Here is a 19,158-nt window from a genome sequence, read left to right as displayed (position 1 = left end):
CATGGGTGAACAGGGAGTACAGGGGGGGACTAAGCATGCCCCCGTATTGAGGGTCAGCATGGCGGATGTGTTGTTACCTACCCTTACCACCTGGTTAGGAAGTCCAGGATCCAGTTGCAGATCCTGGACTTACAGCTCGTTGAGTGCAGTCTTAATGCCAGCATCAGTTTGTGCTGTTAAATAGACAGCTACGAAAAATATTGATGAAAATTGTATGGTTTACAGCTTATCATGAGGTATTCTAAGTCAGGTGAGCAGAACCTCGAGACTTCCTTAATACTAGAGATTGCGCTCCAGCTGTTATTAACAAAGAGACATATCACCACCCTTGAGCTTATCCAACGCTGCCGAGGCATAGAAAACACAGCTAAAATATTATCCATGTTTCCGAGAAAGATAGGATATTAAAGTTCTTCAGGTCCCGTTGATAGGATAGTCTCGAATGGAGTTTGTTCTCCAGTGATTGTACATTTGCCAATAGAATTTAAAGTAGAGGCGGTTTATTTACTCGCTTCCGTAGTTTCATCTGGGTTCCCGCACGTCGGCAACTGTACCACTTTCTCTTCCGAGTATTGGGGATCAGGGCCTGATCCGGGGTGTGCAGTACGTCCTGCACCGCTGACTCATTCAAGAAGAAATCTTCATCCAAATCGGGGTTAGTGGTCGCTGTTCTGATGTCCAGAAGCTCTTTTCAGTCATAGGAAATTATGGCGGAAACATTTTGTACAAGAAAAGTTAAGATCAGCGCAAAGAAACACACAAAATAGCCCGTAAAATGGCCCCTATACATTCTAGCGCCATTCTCGTAACACAATTGTAAAAGTCAGTGTAAGATTATGCAAACCCACAAAAACATTGATTTGAGTAATTGAGTTGGAGCTAAAAAAAATTCTGGGAACTTTCAATAAATTCCCTGGTTTCCCGAAATCCCGGTTGGAAGATTCCTAGAATCAGGAGAGAATAAGATGGAAATCTGGAATCCTCCATCCAGGATTTCTGGAAAACCGGGGAATTTATTTAACGTTCCCGGACTTTTTGAACCCTAGTTGGAGACAATCTTATCTACTCTTTTAGATAGATGGCTCCGCTATAAATACATTTTACAGTGCCAAGTTGTATCTACTAAGACGTGGGTCCACAATGGGTCCAAAAAGTAATACGTCTCTGCCAAAAACCAAAGATATTCAGATAAAAGAAACAAACATGACAAGGAAGAATATCAGATTATTTTGGTCCATGTGAAAGCTTCGAGGGCTTTTAAGGGAAGAGCACTGTGCAGTCAAAGCTCTGTTCACAAACTCAATGACTCCCAGTATAATCAAAAGAGCTTGAACTCAGCATGAGGGAAGCACACAATACCTGGCAGAACCTTTCAAAGAGTTCATTATGGTCAAGCAGAAGACTTGCTGACATTAAAGTTATTGTGGAATTTGCTATTATTGTGGTCCTTCAGATCTCTGATAACCTATTCAACTATCCTCCGTTCTAACATCTTTATCCCAGATGGAAAATAAATGTTTACTGTAAAAAATACTAAATAGATTCTAATAATATTACCCATGCTTACCCATTCTTTGATTATATTAGGAAAATGTGGCAGGTTTTCAGAAAGGATTGATTAACGGATATCATCCGAGTATCTTGATCAGACCTGTTGTCACGACTTCCGTCGGATGAGGAGCGCGCAAGATTTCACTTTGGACTTCCGGACCCTGGCCGCAAGTGCGGGAAGGAACAACAGGGCCCTGATCGATCACTACCGGTGCAGTCTGCGTGAGGACGTCCGTCGGGAGTTGGCCTGCCGAGACACCACCCTCACGTTGGACCAGCTGGTGGACCTGTCCATCCGGCTGGACAACCTGCTGGCCACCCGCGGACGTCCGGATCGGGGCCCGTCAGTTCCATCCCCCAGCACCTCCGATCCAACGCCCATGGAGCTAGGAGGTGCTGCATTTAGGGTGACCGGAGGAGGGGTGATTCCCTGCACCATCTGTGGCCGCAGAGGGCACACTATTGGTCGCTGCTGGGGGGGTTCCTCAGGGAGTCGAGGCAGCAGGCAGGGCACTATCGTGTCACCCCAGGTGAGTCGGCACGAGGCTCACCCAGAGCCCCCTGTTGCTCACATGTATGTGTTTATTACATTTCCTGAGTTTTCCCCGCATTCCCAGCATAAGGCGCTCGTAGATTCAGGCGCAGCTGGGAATTTTATTGACCGTTCATTTGCCCATAGTTTAGGGATCCCCCTTGTTCCTGTGGATATGCCCTTCCCTGTGCACGCCCTAGATAGTCGACCATTAGGGTCAGGGCTGATTAGGAAGGCCACCGCTCCACTAGACATGGTTACGCAGGAGGGTCACAAGGAGAGAATCAGTCTCTTCCTTATTGATTCTCCTGCATTTCCCGTGGTGCTGGGCCTACCCTGGTTGGCCTGTCATGACCCCACTATTTCGTGGCAACAGAGGGCTCTCAAGGGGTGGTCACGAAAGTGCTCAGGGAGGTGTGTAGTGGTTTCCATTGGTGCGACTACGGTGGAAAGTCCAGACCAGGTCTCCACCGTGCACATCCCCTCAGAATATGCCAATTTGGCTCTCGCCTTCTGTAAGAAGAGGGCGACTAAATTACCACCCCATCGACGGGGGGATTGTGCGATAAATCTCCTGGTAGACGCAGCACTTCCCAGGAGTCACGTGTATCCTCTGTCACAGGAGGAGACGGCGGCTATGGAAACATATGTCTCCAAATCCCTGGGGCAGGGATACATTCGGCCCTCCACTTCACCTGTCTCCTCAAGTTTCTTTTTTGTGAAGAAGAAGGATGGGGGTCTGCGCCCGTGTATTACTATCGAGGTATCAATCAGATCACTGTGAGGTACAGTTACCCGCTGCCTCTCATCGCCAGTGCGATCGAGTCAATGCAGGGTTTGACAACTACTACCGGAGGTTTATCCTGGGTTTTGGTCAGGTAGTGGCTCCCATTACCTCACTGCTGAAGGGGGGATCGGTGCGGCTGCAGTGGTCGGCTGAGGCAGACAGGGCTTTTGGTCACCTGAAGGCTCTGTTGACCGCGGCTCCCGTGCTGGCTCCTCCGGATCCCTCTTTGAAGTTCATAGTGGAGGTGGACGCGTCCGAGGCTGGGAAAGGAGCCGTGCTCTCTCAGCGCTCGGGCACGCCACCAAAGCTCCGCACCTGTGCTTTCTTTTTGAAGAAGCTCAGCCTGAAACTATGATGTGGGGGACCGGGAGCTGTTGGTTGTTGTCAAGGCTCTGAAGACGTGGAGACATTGGCTTGAGGGGGCTAAACACCCTTTTCTCATCTGGACTGACCACCGCAATCTGGAATACATCCGGGCGGCGAGGAGACTGAACCCTCGCCAGGCAAGGTGGGCCATGTTCTTTACCCGTTTTGTTTTCACTCTGTCCTACGGACCAGGTTCCCAGAACACTAAGGCAGACGCACTGTCCCGGATGTATGACACAGAAGTGCGGTCCATGGATCACACTACCATACTTCCGGCCTCTTGCCTGGTGGCACCGGTGGTGTGGGAGCTGGACGCGGACATCGAGCAGGCGTTACGCACAGAGCCCACCCTGCCCCCAGTGTCCAGCTGGGCGCCTGTACGTTCCGTTTGATCTATTGGGCCCACACGTCACCTTCCTCTGGTCACCCTGGCATTGGTCGGACGGTGCGTTGCCTTAGTGGGAAGTACTGGTGGTCCACCTTGGCCAAGGACGTGAGGGTTTATGTTTCCTCCTGCTTGGTGTGCGCCCAGTGCAAGGCTCCCAGGCACTTGCCCAGAGGGAAGTTACAATCCCTACCCATTCCACAACGGCCGTGGTCGCACCTGTCGGTGGACTTCCTGACGGATCTTCCTCCCTCACAGGGCAACACCACGATCCTGATCGTTGTGGATCGGTTTTCTCAGTCCTACTGTCTCCTCCCTTTGCCCGGTCTCCATACGGCCCTACAGACTGCGGAGGCCCTGTTCACTCACGTCTTCTGGCACTACAGGGTGCCTGAGGACATAGTTTCTGATTGGGGTCCCCAGTTCACGTCTGGAGAGCGTTCATGGAATGTCTGGGGGTCTCAGTCAGCCTCACCTCATGTTTTCACCCCGAGAGTAACGGTAGGTGGAGAGAGTAAACCAGGATGTGGGTAGGTTTCTGCTGTCATATTGCCAGGACCGGCCGGGGGAGTGGGCAGCGTTCATCCCCTGGGCAGAGATGGCCCAAAACTCACTCTGCCACTCCTCCACTAACCTTTCTCCCTTCTAGTGCGTACTGGGGTATCAGCTGGTTCTGGCACCTTGGCATCAGAGCCAGATCGAAGCTCCTGCGGTGGACGAATGGTTTAAGCACTCGGAAGAGACCTGGGACGCCGCCCATGTGCACCTGCAACGGGCCATGAGGCGGCAGAAGGCGAGCGCCGACCGCCACCGCAGTGAGGCCGGGTCTGGCTCTCGACCCAAAACCTGCCCCTCCGCCTGCCCTGCCGGAAGCTGGGTCCGCGGTTTGTGGGGCCATTCAAAGTCCTGAGGAGACTGAACGAGGTATGCTACAGGTTACAGCTTCCCCCAGATTACCGTATTAATCCCTCATTCCATGTCTCTCTCCTCAGGCCAGTGGTGGCTGGTCCACTCCAGGAGTCTGAGGTGCGGGAGGTTCCTCCTCCCCCTCTGGACATCGAGGGGGCCCCGGCGTATGCTGATCGAGCCATCCTGGACTTGAGGCGTCGGGCGAGGGGCCTTCAGTACCTCGTGGAGTGAGAGGGGTACAGTCCGGAGGAGAGATGCTGGGTACCAGTGGAGGACGTCTTGGACCCTTCGTTGCTGCGGGAGTTCCACCGTCTCCATCCGGATCGCCCTGCGCCTCGTCCAACGGGTCGTCTCCGAGGTCGGTGTCGGCGTCAAGGGGGGGGGTACTGTCCGCCGAAGTCGGTCCCTCTCCTTGTTCGTTCGTCGGTCGACGTCACCGGCCTTCTAGCCATCGCCAATCCACTTTTCATTTTCCATTTCTTTTGTCTTTGTCTTACACACCTGGTTTCAATTCCCCAATTACTTGTTCATTATTTAACCCTCTGTTCCCCCATGTTTGTTTGTGAGTAATTGTTTATTGTATTGCAGTTCGTATTTGTGGCCTTGTATTTATACAACGTGTATTGTGATATTATTGAGTAAAATTGCTTTCATTACTCATATCTGCTGTCCTGTGCCTGACTCATCTCACCAGCTATACACAGACGCTTTACACCTGTGACTGTACTAAAGGGCATATCGTCAGTGCACTGTGACCTCAGGAGCCAGAATGACCGAAATTAACCACCACTGGTGTTTTTTATTTATTTTGATAACATTTCTAAAAACCTGTTTTTGCTTTGTCATTACGGGGTATTATTTTAGAACAAGGCTGGAACGTAACAAACTGTGGAAAAAGTGATGGGGTCTGAATACTTTTCGAATGCACTGTGAACTCAGGAGCCAGAATGAACGTAATCAACCACCACTGGTGAAGAGATATTACGTCATCCCTGTTCATACTTATATATGGAGGAGTAATAAACCGAGTCGTGATTAAAATACCTCCCACGGTCCCATCAAACTCTATTTGCTTCACCTACAAGACAGGTTTATCAATATCATGCTTAGACTAGTAAATAGGTCGGAGACTGAACCAGGAATTGATTAGCAATATCTAATAAATGAATGGAAGTATGTTAAAACAGTTGGCCACTAGTCATTAGAGAGAGACCTAGCACATCTTTCACCTCTATTGCCATGAGCAAAGGCTCAAATCGGATTTCACATCTGTTTGGCTCATTTGAATGTTTTAGCTGTTTGAGGCACCTACACTTATGCCTAATTACACCTCAGCAGAGATTTTTCTACCATCAGCCAAAGTGAATATTTCATATACCACGGACACAGCAAATACATCATGCATTACAGTAGTACTGTATTTGCCTTGAGATTGAAGTCTCGTCTGTATGTTGTTCTACTCCCGTGAAAGGCTTATCCTTTTATAAAGTCCATTACCCAAGCTAATGTAATATAAGGTCACATGGCTAAGAAGGCACAGTCCTATTGAGTATCTCACAGTCTTTACAGGAATCTCACACTACTTACCCCGCATACAGCAAGTAAGGGAGTAGGGAAAATCTGTCCTATCATGAATGACATATGAGAATACCTTCAAGCCATGTGCCCAAAAATCAGCCCACCCCATGGCCTGCCACAACCTGCCAGTGGGGAGAGGCTCTGCCGGCTTTCATCCACCCACGGCCTCTCATATCACGCCACCACTGCCACTCTAAACACAAACTCATCTAAACGCTCATAACGGAATGTAATTATAGAAGAAATCTGAGTGTGAAATTGAAGTGGCATAATCTATCCATCCACAGTTATTCACAGGCACAGGAGGATCACCCAGAAGACAGGTTGGAGCAGGACAAAAGGGGATGGGAGTCCCGCTGTGAGTCAGCACAGTGTAAGGGAATTAGTGTTAACCCTATTTTTTTCTGCCAGAAGTGGGCATAACTCTCGGGGGCCAGATCAATGGGGCGGAAAGTTCAGGGCACGGCAAACAGAAATGCACTACGTAGACCTGGAATGACTCTTGATTCAGCTTCAGCGAAACTACTGTCTATTCTAAGCAGTGAGTTTCTGAACGTTCCCCTCAAATGAATTGGCCCCTGGTGTTTCTTGTGAATGTAGTAGTGTGTGTAGTCTCTAATAAGTTGGTTTCATTGACCTCTGAACTATTGCATTGACACATGGCTTATATAGAGTCTCACAGTGGAGGTGTCATAATACCCATTAAACCTAGCGGTCAAACAGGGAAATGGTTACAATCATTTTCCACCATTCATTTTTCCCATAGGGGATTTTAGAAACACTTAAAATAAGGGCTATGTTTCTTGTCGCCTTATCCTGGCGTGACGTTTTGATAACCATGTAAATCTCACTCAGACATGGTGACTTTAATCAATATATTAGGCTGTATTTACTCTCCGATTTGAAAATGCTAATTAGCATCAAAGTAGACATCATCCGAAACTACAAATCCCTGCAAGCTCCTGCTTGTCATCTTCTTTGCTAACAAGCATTGTGTCAATTCTGTGTTCACAGAATTGTCCATTTAAAGAAATCTAGCCAATTTATGAATTACCTAATTGAACAAAAATATAAACGCAACATGTAAAGTGTTGGTCCCATTTTTCTTGAGCTGAAATAAAAAAATCCTTACAATTTTCCATTTGCACACAATAAGCTTATTTCTCGCAGATTTTGTGCACAAATTTGTCTACATCCCTATTAGTGAGCATTTCTCCTTTGCTAAAATAATCCATCCACCTGACAGGTGTGGCATATCAAGAAGCTGATTAAACAGCATGATCATTACACAGGTGCACCTTGTGCTCGGGACAATAAAACCCCACTCTAAAATGTGCCGTTTTGGCACACAACACAATGCCACAGATGTTTTGAGGGAGTGTGCAATTGGCGTGCTGACTGCAGGAATGTCCAACAGAGCTGTTGCCAGAGAATTGAATGTTAATTTCTCTACCATAAGCTGCCTCCAAAGTTGTTTTAGAGAATTTGGCAGTATATCCAACCGGCCTCACAACCGCAGACCACGTGTAGCCACGCCAGTCCAGGACCTACACATCTGGTTTCTTCACCTGCGGGATCGTCTCAGGAGGGGGATCCTCAGGAGTATTTCTGTCCGTAATAAAGCCCTTTCTGGGGAAAAACTCATGCTGATTGGCTGGGTCTGGCTTCCCAGTGGGTGGACCTGGCTCCCAAGTGGGTTGGCCTACCCAGTCATGTGAAATCCATAGATTAAGGCCTAATACATCTATTTCAACTGACTGATTTCCTTCTATGAACTGTAACTCTGTAAAATCTTTGAAATTGTTGCATTTATATTTTTGTTCAGTATATGTTTAGCTAACATTAGAAAATTAATGGTGGAGAAACGATTGGAACCATTTCCCTGTTTTATGGGTATTAACTCATACTGTGGCACTCTATGGTGGTGCGTCTTACCTTTGGTGTTGGCCTGTAGGGTCTTCAGGGCCTGGATAAGGTCTTTAAAGCCGTCCAGATTCCGGTCATTCTGACTGTACAGCAGGATTTTCTTGGCATCCGAGAATAAACGAGAGATTCTACAGACATCCACAGTGAAACAGATTAACAGAGAATACAATTGAATTGGTTCAAATCAAGTTATAAATAGGATATTTTCAAGAAACATTTAAGATACCATTTTCTTTATTTGGATGTTATTAATCTAATGAAACGAGCCATGTACAAAATAAAGTGTATTAATATTTTCATATCTTATTAAAGGGAAACCATCCGATTTAGAGCTGCAGCTTGGGGTGGGACTCACATGGACTCATTGAAGTTGCCCACGACCCCAGGGGACTCTCCAGGAGTGGGGTTGCGGAAGCAGGGGTTGTTGGCGTTGCAGATGATGCCTTGGATCCACGGCAGGGTGCCTGCCGAGGGCATGGCCTTGTTGGGGAAATGACCTGACGGAGACACAGGTAGGGATACTATCAGTAACGTCACTGTCAGTTATGTAGTGGTGAAAAAAGTAATGCTACTTATTTTTTTCAATGCAAAAGGTGGGTAAACTGTTGGGCAAAACATTTTACTCTACTACACCACTGGTCAATGTACAGTATATTCATAAGACACACAGAGAGAGGACGCGGGAGAGCAGAGGAAGAGATCCAGGAAGAAAGAGTCAACTTGGTATATGTTGAAATGTAATAATGTTTACACCACATTCAACTGCATCTATGAATGTCAAATAAGACTTTCAAAGTATTCAATTCCAGGTTTATATTCAGTCTATTCACCCACTATCAACAGAGAGTGGACAGGAGAGAACACAGGGTAATCCAGCCACATTTGAACTGATACTGAGACACTTAAAAGGCTTCTACATCAACCTGCTGGATCTACTTAGAGTGGTCTTTGAACATCACGTACAGAGCTCCAAAATTTTTGTCTAGGCAAAATGCAGGTACACCTAGATGAGCACAGATAGTTGATGTGTGTTCTCAGATTGCCTTATCGGGCCAGCAGCGGATGAGCTAGCATCAGCTAACCACGTCTTGTCCCATCCTAAGTGTTTCACTCAGCAGCTACAGACCTTATTGACGTGAGGGAGTGATTGCCTAAGTAAAATGTACGACCTTTGCCCCCCAAGGTGCCGTCTCTCCCTCCCCGAGAGGCAAGCAGTTATTTGTGTGATGGGTCAAAAAAGCTACGTGTGTTATCAGTAAACCTTAAGACTGCCAACTGTCCCACTGCAAAGGAAAGCAGAGATAAGAGATAACCCCAAGTTGCTAGGTGCTTAGCAGATTCAGGGTGGCTATCTTGCATAGTGATCGTCAACAGCCTACACAGTTTTATGAGTTAATTAACTAGTGGGTGATAAATCTGAATCCTAAATGGCATTTAGCTGGGCAGTTTTCAAACTATCACCACATTCAACATAAACGATTTTAAATATTCAAAAAGAGCATTGCGTATTTGGTGACTTATCGCTCTGTCATGTTAGTTTTTTTTAAATCCTTTTATTTTTTTGTGGTTTACATCCTTACCCAAAAGCAATAGGTTAGCCAGGCCCTGTGCAAGGAAGAACATGTCTTTCCTATCTGGTGTTTGAGCAGTTAGAACATACACAGACCCACGTGATGTATGATTCAAAGAAAGTATGCCTCTGCCTTGTGCCGAACCAAGACTTTAGGTGGAATTGAAAGCAATTTATCAGCTAATGCTTCTATTTTCTGGCAGATGGAAAAAGCACAGGCTTCCGGGAATGAAAGAAATTGGATATTCTGTTGTAGACAAAGATTTCTCAGGAGATGTGTTCATCCCATTGATAATAGTTATTAGTGGCTGTATAAATGCTTTGTCCTCCACAACTATATCCTAAAGCACGTTTGTAGACTCTACACAAAGTAGGATCAATATGTCCACCAGTTTGACTTTGTTAAACACATAGCTGTAACACTTTATTTTGTGTCTCATAATGAATGCAGAGTATCGAGTCCCATACTAATAAAAATAAGCTTCTTTAGCATAGGGGAGGTAGCTGGCAAATTTATTGATCCTGTTCTGTGAAGTCCCCCCCAGAGATATAATTAACGGTAACCCAAGGTTTCTCTAGCATATCAGAACGTCTACTGGTTATCTCATTCTGGTGAAAAGATGCTTGGTTCAGCCAGTGCATGTCCATTACGTACATTTTCCCCATACTCGTGCCAAATAGTCTACCTAGGCCTTGCGACCTTCATCAGCTTTCACATATAGAAAGCTGATCATGAGAATAGAGCGACAATAAAGGTGTCAAACTCTGAACCCCCCCCTAAAACCACAAATATGTCCACCGCCATCATGAGCCACCTCACGAATAAACTGTCAAATAAAATAGAAAATGTTAAACATATCTGTACCGTTTTGACTGATCAAATAGGCCCATTTGTCTTAAACAAATGATCAAATAGCCCCCCACCACTCTTTTGCATTCAGAACAGCCTCAATTCATCGGGGCATGGACTCGACAAGGTGTCGGATGCTGGCCCATGTTGACTCCAATGCTTCCCACAGTTGTGTCAAGTTGGCTGGATGTCCTTTGGGTGGTGGACCATTGTTGATACACACAGGAAACCGTTGAGCATGAAAAACACAGCGCTTGGCACCTACTACTTTACCCCATTCAAAGGCACTTAAATCTTTTGTCTTGCCCTCCCCTTCATCTACATTGATTGAAGTGGATTTAACAAGTAACATCAATAAGGGATCATAGCTTTCACCTGGTCAGTCTATGTCATGGAAAGAGCAGGTGTTCATAATGTTTTGTACTCACAGTGTGTTTAAATATATATACACCGGGCTACTGCAGAGGCTGTCGTTTTGTGTACTTTTTCATAACGACAACTACAAGTTTGATGTCGGACGACAGTAGAATGTTCATGATGTCGCTACAACAATTGTCTATAGAAATGTTACTAGGCTGACAGTAAACCAGCCTTTAGGCTATATTGCCAATTAGTGCCCGTCATACAGTGTATGTGTTCCCCTGAATCAACAACTACCCTAAGTATGAATTACTACAAGGTTCCGGAAACAAACATTTTCCCCTAGTGTCACTAGTCCCTCTAGCTTTTACAGTTGTTGGCACTAGTCCATGATTTGATGATTTGGTCGGACCCAAATCACGAGTAATCATCTTATTAAGTCCTTCGTTGTGCTTTATTAAGAAGTAGACTACTGAGGTATTCAAGAGATAAGTTGTTTCATCCAACAAGTCCAAGCAGGAAGGCATGACTCAAGATATTTTAGATGTGCAACCTAATCCAGTGATTGACATGAATTTTGGGTTGACAATTAGATGTAATGTCCTAAAACAAACTTTGCAGCTTTAGGCTACTACCCATGAGACCTATAGGCCTATGACCTCGCAATGTCCGGGGAGCATTTACAGCACATGCCGCTCCATATCTCAAAGCCATATCAAATATCTTGGTTGTAAAATAATTGCTATTAAGCGGAATATTGAGAGTTGAGAAATAATTAGTGTACCTTCAGAAAGCTGAGACCCTCCTCTCTTTGACAGGGACAAAGGGATGAAGCTTTAAAGGTGTGAATTCCCCGCAATTTCATTTTTAAACATTATACAATCAGAACACATTTTTTCTCTCAATAGCACAGGGGGAGAGGAGAGTGGTTCGCTTATCACAGCAGCATACCCTAGCGAAACAGGCACAAGGGCAGGGTAGACACTTTCATTACAGGAATCATGAGGATAATGCACTTTACTGTTTGACCTAATTATGGTTTGAGCCACACAAAAAATAGGAACGTTTTGAGTGAGAATGTGCTCTTCTATATCTATAGGCACACTTTCCGTTTTTTACGATCATTGATCTTGGCTGATGACGGAGTCAGAGCAGGTCTCTTTGCTGATGCCGTTTGACTTTGAATGTAAGTTTGCGTGACCTCAGCGCAGAAACTCGGGCTGGTCCATCTTGGTAGGGGGGCCGGCCGTTGCCCACTGATCAGCCAAAAGCTCATTATAGATAAATATAAAAGAGAAATTGCGCAAAAATCTTTAAAAACAATCTTAGCAGGCCCACATAATTTTTCACAGGCTGGCGGCACGCCATCCATGTCACCTTCTATTTTTGTGTTTGTAACAAAAAAATTGTTCAACCCATCTGGCATTTTCTAAGAGGCCATTCCGCCCCTGGTTGTATGCCCAGTAGGCAGAAATCATATAAGGCTTTAGATAAAAACCCAGTCATAAAATATCCACACCAGATAAAGGCCCCACCATAAAAATCAACACGGTTAGGCTGCTGTTGGTATGTGAAAAATTATGTATTTCCTTTTTTCGCCTGAGTGTGTTTACTCGAGTGGCCAGCATAAATGCCTGCACATGGCATTGTGGAATGTCAGTGCATGATATTGCTAGCTTGTATACTGTAGCATCTTTGGCCTGTACAGTGTACAGTGTACAATTATTAAAAGGCAACAGAGTTCATCCCCAGATTTCAAATCCAAATGTCTCTGTGGCCAAAACAGCAGGAGGCGTTAACCAACCAGTTGAGTGTCTTGTGAAGAAGTGTGTGCTTAAACAATGAAAAGGACAGGGAGGTGAATCATACTTACACTCATGTTGTTCGTACGGAGGGTAGTTCAGTCTCACTGATATCAAAATGAAGAAGATCAACAGGGGCCATACTATCTCAATCAGCAGTTGGAGCTAGAGAGAAAACACAAACAAGAGAAGAAAGCCAGTCAGCATTTTCATTAAGGAGCATGGCCTATGGAAACCATTACTCCTCCCCCTCCTCCCCTCTTTATTAACGTAGGCCTAGCTTGTCTGCTAATAGTCTGGAGCTCTTAAAAGCTGGCATTCAAATTGGCTCCCTCACTACAACATATAATATGTCTGCATCAACGCCATACGCAGGCAGGATGTAGCTCTCTTAAGATGGCTTTTATTTGTAACTCATTCATAATAGATGCAAAGCTATCAATGCAACCAACCCTGACTTCAAAATAGCCAATGCTACACATCCACATCCAGCAACAGTGAAGTCAACTCTGTTTAAGGGTTATCAGGTGTATGCTGATTGAATTAGGAGACAGAGAGAGATGCTACTCCAGCACATGTAAAGCCATCTAGAGGCAGGATTCTAAGACATGTGGAAAGACTAGTACAGACAAGCTGTAGTAGCAATTAAAGCTAACGATGCTAAGTTAAAGCGCTGTCCCTGTGGCAGGGTTGGGGAGTTGTGAATTACATTTTTTTTTTTACCTTTATCTATACAGGTTTTTCTCACTGAGATAAAATCACTTTTTCGAGAGAAACCTGGTCCGACAGCAGCAGGGGGAACAAAGTTTCAGACAAAACAACTTACATACACTAACACAACATGAACAAAACTATAGACACACATACAGTACAACCATCACATATTACGTACAGAAACATACATGCAACGTAACTGGTCATTTAACTTCATTTTGCAGTAAAATGTGTGAAGTAAGCAATCATTTCCTTTCTTATTCGGCATCAGACCAGCCTTAAGACAAACGCATGCTTCCCATCCAAAACAGTTCGGAACTGTAGACCCGGTATATTCTTCTTAATACATGACAATAATACAGTAATAATACAGTCATTCCAACATGTTTTGAATATACTGTAAACATTATAACAAGAAGAACATAATTATACATTCTATTTCACTAACTTATTCATTTAAGTTTCCAATCAAACAAAGCCACAGGAAAAAAGTCCCAATTCCTTACCAAGGACTTCTACACTTTACACAATCTGATATAAAGATGGACTGCTTACCGTTTGCCTTCTTCTGTAGGTAAAGTTCTTCCACAACAGCAAGCCCAGCTGAGTTGAGATGGACATCTCTACTCTGGACCTCTTACGTGCAAGCTTCCCTTGGCTCTAGCTCTCTCAACTGAAATGACACACAGGCAGTGGTGACGTGTGGTAAAAAGACACCAGCAAGTCCAGCCAGCCAGCACACAGCTCAAAGGTACAAGGTCAAGGGTCACTTATCTATCTGGAGCTTACTAGATCACATCTCTCCAATATGTCCTCCTCATATGGGAACTTCTTCTACAACGTGTTCCCAGGCAGACTGAGGAGGGGTGGCGGGGACGTTCATACATGCACATATTTACAGGCTTTTAGTGCTTCCGTCAGTGCACCAAGTCCACTGTGTGGTTCTTTGATCACTGATGGTCCCTAAAAAGCACAGGATTGTTTTTTGAATGTGATTTAAATAGTCATTTAGCATATGCACTTGGGGCACTACATTTGAAGTTTTTTAACGAGATCCCAATTTAAAAAAATGTTAAGTCCATGATTTAATCATCATTTCACCAACAGATTTAATTATGTGATGTCTTTGATAAAAAAATCACAAAGGTTTTGGGGCTATCACTATCCTGGGTTCGAATGCTCTACCAACATGCATGACAAGGTTATAGATGCTTTGTGAAGCCTCAATTTAATATGATTTATAAAGCTTTTATTAAGCGGTGCTTATTATAAAGCACAGGTTTATGTCATATTTTACATAGTGGGTTATGTCACATTTGACATTGGTGGTTATGTCACACAGTTATGAACCCTTTATAGACTCATTTATGTGACTCATTTATGTGGTGCTTATGAAGGCTTTATGAAGACTTTATGAAGTTATTCTTGTTAGGCCTACGACTTATCTCTTAATGTATCATAATAACTGTATGTTATCATGTACCGGGCACATGCAAAAATCTGACAAGTTCAAGCTTTAATGGTGGTACTTGCATGAGATACCGTTAACAAAATATATATCAAAACAACCCTCCTCTTTGCATTAGTGTGTCCTAGCTTAAAGTCCATTCATTGTCTCATAAAAAAAATGACCGAAAACAGTTATTATTCTTTATATCTAGGTAACGTTAGCGTAATCATTTCATGAACCCAATAAATGGGAAATGGGTATAAGTGGATGAGTAGGCTACAATCAGCGCCTCTAGCAGTCTTTCAACGAACAGTCGGTGTAGTTTAATTATCTCCCTGTATTTTGTCCTCACACAATAGCCAGGTGGACTGCGCAGGTAATATGACAATATAAATTACAACAAAATAAATTCTCACAAATTATGAACGGACGTATTAAATACCATGTTATTTTGCGGGGCTTCACATGATGTGTAGCCTACAACAGCCCATAATGTACATTGAAACAAAGTAACTAAAACTTGTTTCTAACTTGATTATTACCGTGTTTGGTGGCGATATGTTGCTTCGTAACGTGCGCAGAGATAACTCAACAAAGAATGTCATAAAATATGGGATAGTGTTTAATAGGCCTACTTTTGTCTAACACTATGTATGGGGTTACTGAGAATATTCGTGACTTGCGGTGTTCTCAGGTTTCCTTTCAGAGAAAAATGTAATATTTTTTTATAACTAAAATAAACCTGCATAAGATTCAATGTAGCCTATCATCAGGTATTTTTCACATAATGAGTAAATCAATTTTACATGACAATAAAAAACGTGGTTGCAAATGTGCCCGAGGACTAGGATACAGTAGCCTTGTTCATGTTTTCTAATGAAGTAGCCTACAATAAAAAGCTACGACAAACACCTTTTTGCTATAAAACAAAGTCTATAATTGATGCTGACAATAAAAATATCCGAAGTTTCATATTTTTCTTTAGTAGATTGTTCTACCATTGAAATAAGAGAAAAAAAACTAATTAGAGACAATGAATGAGTGGAAAATGGAAATAGCCTACCTTTTTCCAAAGGCACGAAATCAGACCCCTTTCAGGAATTAATTGTGGTTCCTCCCAAGCTAAATAACAGTCCTTCTCTACTTTTTTGATGTTTCTGTCTCGGCTTGTTATCCAGGGATTTGTGATCTGTACACAGAGGAGGAGAAGCGTTTGAATCTAGACCAGCTTTTATATGGAGAGAACCTTCGCTACATCCGCTTGCAGAGCTGATGTTATACCCTCGGTCATGGATATGTTCTGTGATTAAACCCCCCTCTAGTGGAACACGTGTAGACTCAAAACAGCTCTTGAAGTGCCTACTCGCACTCCCCGACCTCCTAAAACATCTGGAACTGATGATCACAATTAGGAGAATCAAAATAAATACCATAGGCCATAAATAACATAGGCTGTACATGTATTGAACGTAGTAGGCTCCATAGTAAAAAAAAAGAATCCACACAGAATGTAAAATGAACAATCACAACTTTGAATCCATGTTTACATTAAACCTCAAACATTAGAGTCAACACATAATATGGTTGTGTTTGACTTTCATGAGATCAAACTATTAATTAAATATTTCTCCTGATTTCTTCCAATCATTTCCAGGTTGCATGTACTTGTAGCAATAGGCCAATGATTAATCATATCGATCACTTCAGAAACAACAATCAGTTCAGCTGAGGGGGTGTGTTCTTTGTAAAAGACTGAAAACAGATTCCCAAAGGCGAAAACACCCAGTACAGTGTCATTGAAAGGACAGATTAGAAGAGACAACCAGACCTGTGTTCAAATACATGTGTATTTGAGTATTTGTTATTGAAATACTTTATTTTCTGTGTATTTGAGTATTTTCAAATACACAGCCGAAAACAAATACTTTTATTTAAGTATTTGAATAGTTATTTGCAAAAAAAAGCTGACCAAATTGTATTTGAAAGCATGGCAATACATGAGTTAAAATATTTTAGTATTTTCTACATTTTCAAATAAAGATTATCTGAATGCTTGATTTGAAATGTATTGAAAAGTAGTTGAAATTCCTGAAATAGTATTTGAACCCAGGTCTGGTGAAAACAGTCATTTGCTCTCCAAAAATTGCATAACCTCTCACCTCTAAATTGGATTAGTTAAAATAAATATTTTAATAGATGGAAATCATTAGGCCCATGAAATAGTAAAATAATTGCATTATAGGTAATGCAGAGAGTCATTATTTAACTTACCAATATTCATCATTCAATATGTGTGAAATGCTTGATAATGTATGTCATATCAACAGAGAAGTATATTTTCTGTGTGATTTAAATATTGACTGGCTCTCATCAAGCTGCCCACTCTAGAAAACAACGTCAAACTGTAACCAGTGCCTGCAACCTGGTTCAGGTTGTCAGTCAACCTTCCAGGGTATTTACAAACAGCACAGGAATGAAATCATCAACATGTATTGATCACATCTTTACTAATGCTGCAGAAATTTGCTTTAGGGCTTTATATATACATTTGATTGATTTGATTGATTGATTGTTAAATCCCCTTGGGTGAAAAATTGTATGGTTGAGAGGAATGAGACAAAAGGTATGGCAAATAAGTCTGGCAGCACAACTGATTGGCAAACTACTGCCAATTAAGAAATCATGTAACTAATAACATTTTGGGGGAAAAAGCCAACTCGGCTCATTCATCACAAAACCCACTGATATTGCCAACTACTTCAATGACTTTTTCATTGGCAAGATAAGAAAACTTAGGGATGCCATGCCAGAAACAAATGCTGACACTACACATCCAAGTATATCTGACCAAATTATGAAAGACAAGAATTATACTTTTGAATTCTGTAAAGTCAGCGTGGAAGAGGTAAACAAATTATTGTTGTCTATCAACAATGACAAGCCACCGGGGTCTGACAATCTGGATGGAAAATTACTGAGGATAATAGCGGACCATATTGCCACACCTATTTGCCACATGTTCAATTTAAGCCTACTAGAAAGTGTGTGCCCTCAGGCCTGGAGAGAAGCAAAAGTCATTCCGCTACCTGAGAATAGTAAAGGCAACTTTACTGGCTCAAATAGCTGACCAATTAGCCTGTTACCAACCCTTAGTAAACTTCTGGAAAAGATTGTGTTTGACCAGATACAATGCTATTTTACAGTAAACAAATTGACAACAGACTTTCAGCACGCTTATAGGGAAGGACACTCAACAAGCACAGCACTTATACAAATGACTAATGATTGACTGAGAAACATTGATGATAAAATGATTGTGGGGGCTGTCTTGTTTGACTTCAGTGCAGCTTTTGACATTATCGATCATAGTCTGTTACTGTAAAAACGTATGTTTTATGGCTTTACACCCCCTGCTATAATGTGGATAAAGAGTTACTTGTCTAACAGAACACAGAGCGTGTTCTTTAATGGAAGCCTCTAAAACATAATCCAGGTAGAATCAGGAATTCCCTAGGGTAGCTGTTTGGGCCCCTTGCTTTTTTCAATCTTTACTAACGCCACTGGCTTTGAGTGTCACTGGCTTTGAGTAAGGCCAGTGTGTCTATGTATGCGGATGACTCAACACTATACACGTCAGCTACAACAGCGACCGAAATGACTGCAACACTCAACAAAGAGCTGCAGTTAGTTTCGGAATGGATAGCATGGAATAAGTTAGTCCTAAATATTTCCAAAACTAAAAGCATTGTATTTGGGACAAATCGTTCACTAAACCCTAAACCTCAACTACGTCTCGTAATGAATAATGTGGAAATTGAGCAAGTTGAGGTGACTAAACTGCTTGGAGTAACCCTGGATTGTAAACTGTCATGGTCAAAACATATTGATACAAAAGTAGCTAAAATGGGGAGAAGTCTATCCATAATAAAGTGTTACTGTACCTTCTTAACAGCACTATCAACAAGGCAGGTCCTACAGGCCCTGGTTTTGTCACACCTTGACTACTGTTCAGCAGGGTGGTCAGGTGCCACGAAGAGGGACTTGGGAAAATTGCAGTTGGCTCAGAACGGGGCAGCACGGCTGGCCCTTAAAAGTACACAGAGAGCTAACATTATGACATGCATGTCAATTTCTCATGGCTCAAAGTGGAAGAGAGATTGACTTCATCATTACTTGTTTTTGTAAGAGGTGTTGACAAGTTGAATATACCGAGCTGTCTGTTTAAAATTCTAGCACACAGCTCAGACACCCATGCGTACCCCACAAGACATGCCACCAGAGGTCCCTTCACAGTCCCCAAGTCCAGAACAGACTATGGGAGGCACACAGTACTACATAGAGCCATGACTACATGGAACTCTATTCCATATCAGGTAAC

General features: G+C 43.2%; 1 protein-coding gene across 2 annotated transcripts in view; it reads right to left on the bottom strand.

Annotated features, from left to right (window-relative positions):
- Nucleotides 1–16,029, bottom strand: part of LOC106611642 (phospholipid-transporting ATPase ABCA1) — a 47,287-nt gene extending 31,258 nt beyond the window's left edge. Inside the window, exons 1-6 of one of the 2 annotated variants that reach the window (XM_014212064.2) lie at nt 15,844–15,995; nt 14,120–14,293; nt 13,886–14,003; nt 12,688–12,781; nt 8,390–8,531; nt 8,044–8,162 (exon numbers count right to left, since the gene is read on the bottom strand). In XM_014212064.2, the coding sequence (XP_014067539.1) occupies nt 8,044–8,162; nt 8,390–8,531; nt 12,688–12,781; nt 13,886–13,951 (421 nt within the window). In that variant the 5' untranslated portion in view covers nt 13,952–14,003; nt 14,120–14,293; nt 15,844–15,995. Of the gene's footprint in view, nt 1–8,043; nt 8,163–8,389; nt 8,532–12,687; nt 12,782–13,885; nt 14,004–14,119; nt 14,294–15,843 lie in introns of both variants that reach the window. The other variant, XM_014212065.2, reaches the window with a different exon arrangement.
- Between the last annotated feature and the right edge of the window lie 3,129 nt (nt 16,030–19,158).

Source organism: Salmo salar, chromosome ssa09 (assembly GCF_905237065.1).
Source record: "Salmo salar chromosome ssa09, Ssal_v3.1, whole genome shotgun sequence".
NCBI classification, from domain to species: Eukaryota; Metazoa; Chordata; class Actinopteri; order Salmoniformes; family Salmonidae; genus Salmo; species Salmo salar.
The sequence above is the reverse complement of the archived record's forward strand: the minus strand, read 5'-3'. Positions and strand labels throughout refer to the sequence as shown.